The sequence below is a fragment of the Vombatus ursinus genome, unplaced genomic scaffold (genome assembly GCF_900497805.2).
Source record: "Vombatus ursinus unplaced genomic scaffold, bare-nosed wombat genome assembly UNPS02014832.1, whole genome shotgun sequence".
NCBI lineage: Eukaryota > Metazoa > Chordata > Mammalia > Diprotodontia > Vombatidae > Vombatus > Vombatus ursinus.
Window position 1 is genome coordinate 52,401,932 of NW_020954610.1, and position 14,533 is coordinate 52,416,464.

General features: G+C 37.6%; 1 protein-coding gene across 1 annotated transcript in view; it reads left to right on the forward strand.

Annotated features, from left to right (window-relative positions):
• The window catches only part of GRIN2A (glutamate ionotropic receptor NMDA type subunit 2A), a 466,205-nt gene that overhangs the window by 384,790 nt on the left and 66,882 nt on the right, over positions 1-14,533 (forward strand). The window contains exons 7-8 of the mRNA XM_027839475.1: positions 130-255; positions 3,262-3,491. Of these exons, the coding sequence (XP_027695276.1) occupies positions 130-255; positions 3,262-3,491 (356 nt within the window). The remainder of the gene's footprint in view (positions 1-129; positions 256-3,261; positions 3,492-14,533) is intronic.

Below are 14,533 nucleotides of genomic sequence, written 5' to 3' on the forward strand. Positions count from 1 at the left end.
TGTCTCTCTCTCTCGCACGCACACACACACACACACACACACACACACACACACACATACACACACAGAGCCTTCTAGAATTTTAGTATAATCAGCTGGGTTTTGTTCTTTGCATCTCTTTTGTTGCAGAGCCTTTTAGCGCTTCTGTGTGGGTGATGATGTTCGTGATGCTCCTCATTGTGTCTGCCATGGCTGTTTTCATATTTGAATACTTCAGTCCAGTTGGCTATAACAGGAGCTTAGCCAGAGGAAAAGGTAAGCATTCAGTTTTGACTAAACCAACTATCTATTCAGCATTCAGCATCCTTTCTCCCTTTTCTTTTGCTGAGCTTTGTACATGGGATTAAAATGGAGTGTGGAATACTTAATGAGTGCTATTTCATTAGCCTTTAGCAAACTCTTTTTTTTCTTGTTAGAGAACACATTCCCCTCAAAGAACCAAGGAGCATCAATTGACACAGTGTATTTTTTTATCCATAAAGTCAAAGAAAATAGAGATAGAAAGATAAAATTTTTATTTTGAAGTAAAATTATAACAATTTTTTTTGCATTTATTGATACACCTGGTCCATTTAGTATTCAGGAACCATTGATCAAATAGCGCAGGATTTTTTAAAAATGACTTTTTGTTTGTTTGTTTTGGTCTTTTTGAAAGCTAGATCTCTCTATCTCACCCAAGCTAACAATGCGGTTGTCATTCATGGGCCCATTCTCTCTGCTGATAAGCACAGAAACTTTGACCTGCTCTGTTTCCAGTCTTGGCTATTTTTCTCCTTAGGCAGCCTGATCCTAGAGGCTCCCTGTATTGATGCCAGACTTAGTGCAGACCTGATCATCTCTAGCTCTACTTCAGCTCAGACTTCCCATGCTCAATCAATCCACAGCCTTTCCAGAAGCAGGGATTACAAGTCTATAACTTTAAAGGAAGAGAGGAAATATACATATAGACATGCACACACATATCCACATACATGTTGTATACATGTATATATATATAATGTGTGTATATATTATGATATGCCATATATATGTGAATATCTATCTCCATCCAAATGCATATATCTGTACACATATATGTATATGTATCAGTGCTGATATTGATATATATGAAAAAAGGCACCAAATAGTACATATAATCAGTTCCCTGAAGTCACATTATTTGAATTCACACTGCATATTTCTATTGGACTGAAACTAATTACCACACTTTATATAATTACAAATTTGAATTGTGCAGATTCAAATATATGTGGCCACCTCAGGGGATTATTTCTACTAATTATGACCTAGTTGCATATACATACCTACATATATACATGCATACATATATATATATATATACATGAATTTACTTAAATAGCATTAAGATTAACCTTTATTTTTTAAAAATATTTTTCCCTTTATGAAATGAAGACATAAATTGGTTTTCGTACAAAATGGACAAAGAATTGAAAAGCCTTAAAATGTGCTTTTAGATTTCCCTCCCAATATGTTTTGGTATTTTTTTTTTTCTATTTGTACTTAAATCTTTTGGCAGGGAACATTTTAGTCTCCTAAAAGGAACGTGAAGTTACCAGACAGATCAGGACTGAAAGACAAGAAGTTGTGTGATGTGTGGCTTGTTTCTTTATGATTCACTATTGAAATGAATTCTAATTGTGCAATGTCAGAACTGACTTCCCTCGCTCTGTTTTTTAATGTCCCCATCTGGAAAACATTTTACCGTCATTTAATTCCTACATCATATGCACTCTATATTTGAGTGTGATGGATGGAAATAGCCAGGAATACTTGGATTAACATGCCAAATATTGGCCCAGCTGAATTTCATGAAGCTTATATGAAAGTGTGTTAGACGAATGATGAAGCAGCTTCTCAGAAAGATTTTTGTAAGGAGCTCTTGAGTTCATTAAGAAGATCGGTTCCCCAAAATGAAAATCAAATCCATCGTTAAAACAGGTCATAACATCACTTCCCATTCAAGCCTAGATGTTGCATACCCAATTTCCATTTACATTGGAAAGACAGAAGGACAAAATCCACTCTGATAGAAATATATGAAGAATATTACTTTTAAGAGTAGGGAATGTAGTCTATAATGAAGGCAGGAAGCCTATTTCTTCTCACCTGCTTTATAATATTTGACTCCTAAACCATATATCTACTTTCAGCCCCTCCTTGATTCAGGTTATCCTTCCTGTTACACAACCTCGATCCTGTCACTTCCCTACCTAGAAATCTTCAGTGGCTTCCCATTGCCTACAGATTAAAACAGAAGTCCTCTAGTGTGGCATTTAAGGTCCTTTACAATTTCTCTCCAACCCACCTTCTAGCCTTGTGCCTCATTATTGTCCTTCATATGTTTTATAAGTCAAGGTCTACTTGCCCATCTCATTCATTCTTTCCTCAATGCCTTTTGTTCACAGAATTCCCTGAAACTAGAATACCTTTGGCCATACATACCTGACAGCAGAGATCCTTCAAGGCCTACTTTGAATTCTATATCTTCTTTTAAAACTCCCCTCATTCTACCATTGAAGACTAATCTTGTCTTCCTTTGAATTCTTATGAAATTTTATTTGTACCTATCTTAAACGCTTGTTCATAAACATTTAATTCAACACTCTCTGCCAGGAAATGTGGGGCACCGGGTATTCAAAGGGTGGAAATGAAGTAGTCTCTGCCCTCAAGGATCTTATATTCTACAGAGACTGCATATTTTACTCATTATTATGGCCATTTATGTTTATAGCAAATTCTTCTACCAGTCTGTTAGTTTCTTAAGGTCAAGAACCATGTCTTGTATTCTCCCACCCCCCAAACCCTTCTTCCTAGACACCTAAAACATAGCCTTTCACAAAAAAAGGACCATAGGAAACTGGTAAATGGATTCCAGATGCTGGCTCCATTGTTAACCTTTCATACAGGGATTCTTAATCTTATGTTTGGGGTGTGTGTGTGTGTGTGTGTGTGTGTGTGTGTGAGTGAGTGTATGATGGAGATCTGTAGCCATCTGATAAGGCTTATGTAACTCAGAATATTTTTTTTTATTAATTGAAAGAAATGCTAAATTGCAGTTAGATATTTGTGTAATTGTAATTGCTTTTTCCATTCGGGTTTGTGAGATCCAGGTGAAGAATCTTTGTTTTAATGTCACTTGTTAATATAGTATTGTCTTTAGCAGAAAAATTGACCCATAATTTTCCTACAAAATTTTGAAAGATTCTCATGATGTATTTTCTTTTTCCAAATAACTTTCAGCTCCCCACGGGCCTTCTTTTACAATTGGAAAAGCTGTATGGTTGCTCTGGGGCCTAGTCTTCAATAATTCTGTGCCTGTTCAGAACCCGAAAGGGACCACCAGCAAAATCATGGTGTCTGTTTGGGCCTTCTTTGCGGTCATATTCCTGGCCAGTTACACTGCCAACCTGGCTGCCTTCATGATTCAAGAGGAATTTGTTGACCAGGTGACTGGCCTAAGTGATAAAAAGGTAGGTGGTCTCTGGTGGATGTGTTTTGTCACTGGTCCTTTCTGTATGACTTAATCTAACAAGATGACTGTTTCTGCTGCTGCAAAATGAATGTACTGAAATATGAGTAAGTTATGTGAGTGCCACATAACTATCTGGACCTGCCAAATACAATGCTATTGTTGTTTTTTACCTGGATAAGAAGATCTCATGGGTTGAGATCTTCTAAGATAAATGCCATCCTTCCCCTCATCTCCCTCATTCAAAGACAATTTCCAATTAGAGTAACAATAATCCAATGCAACATTTACATAGGGCTTTAAGGTTTGCAAAGAACACACACATACACACATTATTTCATTTGATTCTCACAACAAACCTGTGAAGTAGGTGCTACTACCCCTGTTTTACAGATGAAGAAATTGATGTTAAAAGAGGTTTTGATTTGACCATAGACATACAGCTAATTAAGGTCTAAGGCAGGATTTGAACTCAGATCTTCCTTTAGGCCGGTGCTCTAACGACTGGGAAGCCCAGCTGTCCAGTACTTCCTGAGATCTATATAAGCTGTTCAGTGATGATGCTTCATGGATATTATACCTGGTAGTGGGTATAATATCCACTACAGGTTGGATGATGATATTTTACCCCTTGAATGGCAGTGTGCATAGTGAAAAAAAAAAAACAAAAAAATATCCATCAGACTAGGAAAAAAAGAGATTTGGGTTGTAACAACAACAATAATGATAGCTAATATTTATTTAGCACTTACTATGCCCCAAGCACTGTGCTAAATGCTTTACAATTATTATTTCACTTGATCCCTCACAACTACACTGGAAAGTGGATGCTATTAGTGTCCCTATTTTACGGATGAGGTAAGTAAGACTGAGAAATGTTAAGTGACTTGCTCAGAGTCACACATCTAGTAAGTGTCTGAGGCAGAATTTAAACTCAGATCTTCCAGACTCCAAACCCATTGCTCCATCTACTTGTGCCACATTGCTGTAATTATAGTTAGAGTTCCATCATTAAATAGCTATGTGACCTTGGCCCAATCACTTTCCCTTTCTTGACCTCATTTCTCTCATCTATGAAACAAGGGAGTGGGATTCAGTGAACACTAAGGTTCTTTTGGGTTGTCTCCTCTTTATCTTTAAATCTATCCAAATCTACACATCTAGCTCTTTCCTAAACAAAACCCTCATATTTGGGCAAAAGAAAAAAGTAGGTTGTGTTTACCACAAAATCCTCAAGTTGCACCAGGAAACTCCTCCTTGGACATTGACTCTAGAAGCTTGGGCAAATCATTAGCCTTGTTCGCTAAGCTGCAATTTCTGTGTATTCAAAGTGAGCATGAAAACACCTGTTTGAGGGCTCATCAAACTGAAATGTAATGAGGGTAGAGGAAGAGCTTATGAAGTTTTAAGTGGCTATTCAGAAGTGTTCATGCAAAGGAAGAAAAGAGGAAAATGAGGCTGCCACATTTTTGAATTTTAGGCTTGGGACACAAAAATGAACTTGCTGTATGCTCATCAACTTCATAGCTTTAGGATTGCCAATGTCTGCAGTCACATTGTGTATGGATCATTTGGTCTCTTCACAAAATCTTACTAGTCTTGCAGAATTCCTCTTTGCCATTGATGTATGCCTCATTTACATGATGCCTCATTTACATGAATCAGCAAAGGTCTTGATAGAAAGGCAGTCATTAGTCAGCAATACTTACCACTGCTCACACATTGAACAAAGTCCTAAAATAGGGTGCCATGAGGTTACAGGGAAAGGGAGGGAGACCTCAAACTCTAAAGAGAAGACAAGAGACTGGAACTGGAGGTACACATTTGGTAAGCACCTGCATAGTCATGGCAACTGAAGGCATAGGAGCAGGTTTCTTTAAGTGAGTATGAAGAAAAGAACAGAAGATTAAGAATTGAGCCTTGCAAGATGTTTATGAAGAGGATACAGAAAGTGAATGAATAGAGAAGACAATTATTCCATTATGACAACAGTGTCATGTGATATAAAGAGAAAATTTCAGGAAGAAAGCATTAAAGACTGATTGTTTGAAAAATAGAAGGGATGTATATTATATATACACATACACATATACATATATACACAACCATAGATGTATATATGCACACTGCATATATATGACATATGTATGCTATTTAACTCTCAACTCTCTCCCTCCCTGTTCCTCTGTCTCTCTGTCTGTCTCTTTGTCTCTCTCTGTCTCTCTGTCTCTCTCTCTTTCTCTTGTCCTTAATATTTATTACCCAAGTCAAAAGAAAATGCTTTGGAATTCAGGTATAAGATATGTTATAGCTTGTGAGAGAACTAATTAGAACCCATAATAGCTTGACTGTCCTGCTGTGACTTAAAAACACTTAACAATGCTTGCTATGTCCTCATGAGATACAGATCCACTTCAGCACTCAGAGGTGATATAAGAAAGTAGATAGATCTTTTAATTAAATGTGTGATACCATTAAATAAGCAATGGAATCCATAGAGTAAATAAGTTGAGTGCTCCTCTAAGTTTAATAGTGGAGGTACTGAGAAGGCCTGTGAAATAAAAATCTATATTGAATCAATTAATTTTAATTCTATATATAAGTGGTTTCCTCAGTGAATACCTGTGGGAAAAAATCACGTTTTCCGTCTATTTAAATCACACAAAGAGTCTTTTATAAGTTTTTTTCAATTGGATAAATAGTTGTAATTAAAAAAAAAAACTTCCATTCAAGTATAGTGCCTCACCATGGTGTGGAGGTAACTCTGGCAAATGAGTTTCTTCATCTGTCCTCCAGGACTGAGATTGTTTATTGCGATTATTCAGAGTTCAGTTACTCTTTCCCCACGAAATACATTTTATTCCTGTCTTTGGTTTTCATATCAACTATAAGTCCCAAAATATCTTTCTACACTACCCTTCTTAGAGATTCTTCTTTTGAGAGAGACAGAGACAGAGACAGAGAGACACAGAGAGAGACAGAGAAAGACAGAGAGACAGAGACAGTTAGTTAGTTCAACAAATCTAACCTAACCAACACATTGAAAAAGTTTAACATCATTCTGTGTTGCTCTATACCTGCCATATCCAAAAATAATCCTCCACCTCTGCAAAAAAAGTGGAGACATATTGTGGGGTGGGGTAGAGGAAGTGCCTTCTCATATTTCTTCCTTTGGACCAGGTTTATCATTCTAATTTTCCAGCCTTCCATTTTGATTCCATTCCTCTTCCATTGTTGTAATCATTATGTATAGTATTTTTCATGGTTCTACTTATTTCATTTTTGTTTCTGTTCATAACAATCTTCCCATGCCACTCTGTATTTTTTCTTCCAACAGAATAATATTCAGTTACATTTATGTAACAACTAGTTTAGCCATTTCCCCAATTAATGCATATCTACTTTGTTTCCTGTTCTTTGTTACTATAAAAAAGTGCTGCTATAAATATATCAGTTAATATAGAACTTTTCTTTTTTGTCATTGAATTCCTTGGGGTAGCAGTGGGATCTGTGAGTCAGAGGTATGGCATTTTATTTATTTTGCTCTATAAAAAAATCAGATTCTCAATTTTGGTCTCTCTGTGCCTCTCAAGAATGAAAGAATGGGTAGAAATCCTAGGGAGGTGAGCGCTCCAGAAATATGTGCAGTCATTCCTATTAAATTCCTAACTAATACGAATAGCAGACAGATGGGTAATTTGAATAAGTGTGTAGTATAAATCTTTTGCAGAGAGGAGTGGAAAGGTCTTCTAGCCAATCACACATTACTTATAAGAATTTCTTACACCTATATCCTGGCCGGTTTTATTTAAAAAAAAATACCATCTTTTGTCTTTTATACATAATTCATTCCATTAACATTGTGATTCATTTATATTCCTATAGATTTTCTTTCAGAGCCTTTTACCTTTCAGATAAATATTGTGAGGCAAAAGACAGAGTTCTGAATCTGCTAGAATGTGTCCCAGTGCCTGGCAAAGTAGCCCAACATAAAATCTTAAAACTGGAAAGGTGCTTAGAGATCATCTAGTTCAAATTCTCATTTTACAGGGGAGGAAACTGAGGCTCAACAAGATTTGTTACCCATCAACTCCCCCACCCCCTTTCAATAAACTCCAATGGCTTTGTAAAAATAAAATCTTCTATTTGGTTTTTAAAACTCTTCATGACCAGGCCCCTTCCTACCTTTCCAATATTCTTACATTTTATTCTCCTTCATGTGCTCTGTGATACAGACATACCAGCATCCTTGCTGTCCCTTGAGCATGTTAAGTTGTCTCCTGACTCCAAGCAATTTCACTGGCTATTTTTCATGACTGAAATATTCTTTCTCCTTGTCTTCATCTCCTGGCTTACTTCACTTCCCGCAGCTTCTAGCTAAAATCCCATCTTCTCCAATTTTCTTTTTCACTAGGGACCTTTTCTCATCTCCCTCTAAGCAAATACTTTGCCTGTTTTGATGATCTCCAATTTATTGTGTCTACATAATCGTTTGCATGTTATCTCCCCTATTGGAATGTGAGATCCTTGAGAGTAGGGACTGATTTTGCCTTGTTTTTTGCATTTCCAGCATTTAGCACAATGCCTGGCATATGGTAGGTGCTTAATAAATGCTTGTAGTCTGGCTGAAATACTTTTCTTTAAGAAGTGGAAAGGGCCTAAGGGAAACCTTATGCCAGAAAGAGTCCTTTAACATCTATTTAAATAAATCCAACATATTGAAACAACAAATGTGGCTTTACATAAGAGATCAAGGCAACCATTGGCTTCCCCAACTCTGAGGATAATTAGAATTAGAATTTGGCTTAAGAGGTTTTGTGGCCAGGGGGTGATTAGGAAAATCAGGAAAATTAATCAATTAACACAGGGATACTTACAGACCACAGGGGCTACTGATTCACTGAGTCTGTCCCTTGGCTTTTTTCTACTTCGCAGACCAAAGATGATGGTAGAAGTTCAGGACTCAGAGATTAAAACTATGCCCCAGGGAGGTGATATTATCTATCCCAGAAGGAAACGTATTATTTACTTAATAGATTTTAAGATCATTTTATACTTTTTTGAATCTTGTTGTAGTGGCCTGCCATCCTAGTTTGATCATAGTTGGAAGTTGTCTTACTCTACTGCCATTTTAATAAGAGATAGAATTGATATATTAGTCTATTTAGAAGAAGTTGTGAGTATGGAAGGGGCAACTAAGTGGTGCAGTGGATAGAGTTTTAGACCTGAAGTCAGAAGAACTTCCCTTCCTGAGTTCATATCTAGCCTCAGACACCTATTAGTTTTGTGGCCCTGGGCAAGTCATTTAGCCCTGTTTCCCTCAGTTTCCTAATATGTAAAGTGAGCTGAAGAAGGTAATGGCAAACCTCTCCAGTATTTTTTTTTTAGGCAATTGGGGTTAAATGACTTGCCCAGGGTCACACAGCTAGTTAGTGACAAGTGTTTGGTAGGCCGGATTTGAACTCAGGTCCTTCTGACTTCAGGGCTGGTGCTCTATCCACTGTCCAGTATTTTTGCCAAGAAAACTCCCAATGGTGTTATGAAGATTTGGATATGACTGAAAACGACTGAACAGCAATAACAACAAGTGGGTATAGAAGAGAGTATTAAAGTATGTAATCAACAAAAAGTAAATTTTGTCACATGGCACAGTCAGTATTGAAATTAAAGTATTTATTAAGCCCTTACTGTATACTTTGAACTGTGTAAAGTGCTGGGGATATGAAGAAAGGTAAAAATAGACCCTGCTCTCCAGTAACATACATTCTAATGGGGGAGACATAATGTAAACAACTATGTGTATACAAGAACCATACAGAGTAGCTAGGAAGTAATCTAAAAGTTAAAGGCACTAACATGTGGGGGACAGAGGAAGGGAGACTAGCAAAGGCCTCCTGAGCTTAGTCTTGAAGTAAACAGAGCAAGAGGTAAGAGAACAGGGCATTCTAGGCATGGGAGCCAGCTGGTCCAAATGTAGAGAGATGGGAGATAGAGTGTCATACTTGACAGACTATAAGTAAGCCAGTGTAGCTGGATCAGAGAGTGGAGGGTAGTAAAGTGTAAGATTGGAAAGGTAAAAAGGGAACAGGTTATGAGAAGTTTTAGATGCCAAATAGAGAATCTTATGGTGATAGGAGCCACTGAAGCTCATTGAGCAAGGGGGCAGGGTAAGATGGTCAGATCAAGGCTTTAGAAAAATCTCCATGTCAGCTGAGTAGTGGGGATTGGAGTAGGGAGAAATTTGATGCAGAGAGACCATGTGGGAGACTCTTGTGATACTCTAGATGAGACTTGATGAAGGACTGAGTTAGACCTGTGAATGTGGTACTGGAGAGAAGGGGATATAGAAAAGAGATGTAAGGTGGAAACAGAAAGGGTATGTGAGCATCTTTAAGTAAATCATAAGATAATATAGTACTGTATAGATGTGTATATGTTTCCTTCAGGTGCACAGGAAGGTATGCAAATGACCACAACCCCATGAGCTCATTGTTTCAATGAAATCAATCGAGGCTTTATAGAAATAATGATAGGGGCATATAGAGACCTTATTCTGTTACCATCTTCTAGCAGGGGTCCATGAAATTGTGAGATGCTATGTAGAGGAGTAAACTATAAACTCCTCAAAGGTAGAAATTTTTTCGTCTCTGTATCCTAGCAATTTGTCCAGTGCCTGAGACAAAGTAAATCCTTAATGAATGTTTGTTGATTGAAGGATTGATTGCTTGATTGCAATAGCAATAGGTAAGAGTAACATTCTTTTTTTGGGGGGGTTGCTAGGCAATGGGGTTAATTGACTTGCCTAGGGTCACACAGCTAGTAAGTGTTATGTGTCTGAGGCCAGATTTGAACTCAGGTCCGTCTGCCTCCAGGGCTGGTGCTCTATCCACTGCACCACCTAGCTGACCCAAGAGTAGCATTCTTTTTTTTTATTAATTTATTTTGGTTTATCAATAATCACTTCCAAATGCTTTTGAGTTTAAAATTTTTCTCCCCCTTCCTTCCCACCACCCTCCCCAAGATGGCACACAATCTGATATGGGCTATACATTTACATTCATATTAAACATATTTTCACATTAGTGATGTTGTAAGTAAAAATTAAAACCAATAGGAGGAACCATCAGAAAGAGGAAACAAAACTCAACAGAAGAGAAAATAAATAGCATTTCAACTTCCATAGTTTTTTCTTTGGATGTGGATAGCCTTTTCCATCACAAGGCCTCTGGAGATGTCTTAGATCCTTGTATTGCCAGGAAGGGCTAAGTTTACCAATATTAGTCATCATATAACGTAGCTGTTATTGTGTACAATGTTCTCTTGGTTCTGCTCACTTCACTCAGCATCAAATCATACAAGTCTTTCCTGGTTTTTCTGAAGTCAGCCTGTTCATCATTTCTTATAGCACAATAGTATTCCATCACATTCATATACTACAACTTGCTCAGTCATTTCCCAATTGATAGGCATCCTCTCAATTTCCAATTCTTTGCCAGCACAAAAAGAGCTGCTATGAATATTTTTGTATATGTAGGTCCTTTTCCCGTTTGTGTGATCTCTTTGGGCTATAGCCCTAGAAGTGCTATTGTTGGGTCAAAGGGTATACACATTTCAAGAGTAGCATTCTTAAGGTGTTACATGGTCCTGGCCAAATCATATGATCTCTTCCAACCTCTTTGCCATTTTTATGCAGGTAAAATCAGGGGTTACGGGCTGAATCAAATGGCCTCTGAGATCCCTTCCTATTCTAAAATTCTGTCATTCTGTGACTGAACATCGGCTTGAAGAAAAAAGTCAGAAGTCAGTAGTTAGTCCAAGGGGTATTTGTAAAATGGAGGAGGGGACCTTGTTATTCACCTCTTTGATGGCCTACCAAATTTGGTGAGGTGGGGAAAATGCCAGTGGGTCCAAAAACTGTCTTGACTCTTTCAGTGAGGCTGTTTACGTGTTTCTGCAGATATGTAAAGCAGAGGGAAAGAAAAGAACATTTTCAAAGCTATACAGTAATTGTAGCAGATGGGGACTGGAGTGGAAAAGCACTTTGTCAAATAGGCCATCTTCAAATGTCTTGGGAGATTGGAAACGGCTGCTCCAACAACCAGATTTATGAAGAGAAGCATTACCTCGGTGCCCCAGAGGAGGCAGTTGCTGTCGAAAGGAAGTTTGGCTTGGATCTCACCCACTAGTAGTGATGAATTAGGGCACTGATTGTTGGAAAAATAAATGCAAAGAGCATTTCACTGTTGCCACACAAAGGTGAAGCTTCCAGGTGGTGTCTCTGGAACAATGAATCCCTATTTCCTGAAATTAAGATGCAACTCTTCATTAGGCAGTCACACATCTAATTTAACAGAAATTATTTTCAAAAGAAAATTTTAACTAAGCTTGAAATTGTGTCGATTTTTAAACTGAAAATGTTTAAAGTTTATTTTCATTTTTATTTCTTTTCTTTCCAGCCCAGATGCTTTGAGTGAGGCTTGCATGCCATAGTGGAATTCCTGGAAGGAATTGGTCATATCAATTAGCATCTTTATATCTCTGTTTATTCATCTATAAAATGAGGACCTTGGACTAGATTATGTCTAAGGTCCCTTGTAGCTTTAACATACTCTGATTTTATAACTTTCCTTATATAATTATCTCTACTTTATACAACTTCCCTAGAGCCTCACTTTTTCCCTGGGGGAAGCTACTATTGAGATCTTTCCTATTGGAGATTTTTTTTGTAGAGTAAGCCTGCTTTGTTCCCAACTCAGATAGATATGACTAGGTGGTCTGGGAGATAGATAGAGTGCTGAACTTGGAATCTGGAAGACCTGAGTTCCTAATCCTGCTTCAGACACTTACTAGCTGGGTAATCCTAGGCAAGTCAGTGAATTTTTCTCAGTCTTACTTTCCTCAACTGCAAAATGGGGATAATAATATTGCCTACCTTATGGTGTCATTGCGAGGATTTGATGAGATAAATTATGTAAAACACTTTTCAGACCTTAATGCGCCATATACATTCTAGGTAATCTTTATGTAAGCTAGCTTAACCAATTTTCATATTCTATAGCTAGAACTTTAAGCAGTGATGACCACCTGGGGAACTTTTTTTAGTGAAAAGGGATGGCAAGGATACAGAGGATCGTGCCACTGTAAGTGACGTTGTACCAGGAAAGTACATCAGAATCTTCACAGACCCTGGTCTCTGCATCTGCAGAGTTTGAGAGGATGAGCAGGCCCAGAAATGAGATGCTATTTAAGAGTTATTCTAGTCTTGGTGAGCCAGGTGTAGTTATAATAGGAGATACAGGGTTCTGAACTGCCAATGTCAAGAATCAGACACTGATGGGGGCAGGTGTTTCCCACCCCCTTCAACAAAAAATATTCTTTCTCATTCACTCTATACTAGTTACAGCTCTGACATCAATATTATGGGTAATCCTGTGACTTTTGTAAACAGCATATTTTGATCACCTCTTGAATCTTCATTATTGGTATTTTGAGGGTTCTTCATCTGTGGCTCTATCCATTGGTAGAAATAGGAGGTGCTTCCTCTAGGAGCCCCGTCTGTACTACCATTCATTGATTTGCATTTCGATGGGATTGGCAGGTCAGATTACTGAGCTTCTTCAAATTTTTTAATCATATTTTACTAATAAATCAATTTGATTTAGGGCAGTCTGCACCAAATCTATTCTCTTGAAGCTTTCCCCTGAAAATTCCAGAGTACATTAACTTGCTCATGTTTACTTGACTGAAGCTATGATGATTACAGATTTTTTTAAATTAGAGATAAATGTGACTTCAAAAAGGGCCTATTTTTCTGTGTGGGTTATTAGGCCTATATTTTTTGAGCACCATGGATCTTACCAAGGTGGTCCTATAGTATTCTAGGGCTTGATTTCATCAGCACAATGTCATCCCAAAATGGGAATGTTTGGAGGACCTCATCATCTACAAGGAATCCCTTCTCTCTTATGGACTTCACAGGACAACTTCCACGGAAGTTGTAAACATCTTTTTGGTACCTGTCTCCCAATTTTGTGCCTCAATTGATACTGATAATGAGATCATTGAACCGCCATCTATGTTGTCACATCAAGGAATTTTCCATGATATTTTGCATAAGACTACATGAATGAGATAAAGTGAAGAAGAATTAAGAAGCCTCTTGATGAGGGTGAAAGAGGAGAGTATAAAAGCTGGTTTGAAGCTTAACATAAATAAAAATAAAATAAAACAAAACAAAAACCTAAGATATTGCCAACTGGTCCCAACACTTCCTGGCAAATTGAGGGAGAAGAAATGGAAACAGTATCAGATTTTATGTTCTTGGGCTCAAAGATTATTGCAGATGGCACTGCAGCCATGAAATTAAAAGATGCTTGTTCCTTGAAAAACAAGCTATGGCAAATCTGGGCAGCATACTAAAAATCAGAGACATCACCTTGTTGAAAAAGATCTATATAGTCAAAGCTATGGTTTTTCCAATAGCAATATGTGGCTGTAAAAATGGACCATGAGGAAATCTAAGCATCACAGAATTGATGCTTTTGAATTATGGTACTGTAGATGACTTTTTAGAGTCCCTTGGACAGCAAGAGGTCAAATCAGCCATTACTTAAAGAAATTAATTCAGACTATTCATTGGAATGTCAAATGTTGGAGCTGAAACTTAAATACTTTGGCCGCATAATGAGAAGACGGGACTCATTGGAAAAGACCCTGATGTTGGGACAGATTGAAGGCAAAAGGAAAAGGTGACAGCAGAGGATTAAATGGATAGATAATGTCATGGAAACAATGAACATAAACTTGGACAGATTTCAAGAGATAGTGGAGGATAAAAGGGCCTTGCGTGCTAATGGTAGATGAGGTCATAAAGAGTCAAACATGACTGAACAACTGAACAACAACATACGAATGGGAGACACAAAAATGGACACTCTTGAAGACTGCATTTTGCTCTCCCAAAACGCTTTTTCGCATTTGTTGATAAACAATACATGCAGATGGATCACATATTATGTTATGTTTTATTCAGTTTTGTGAGTG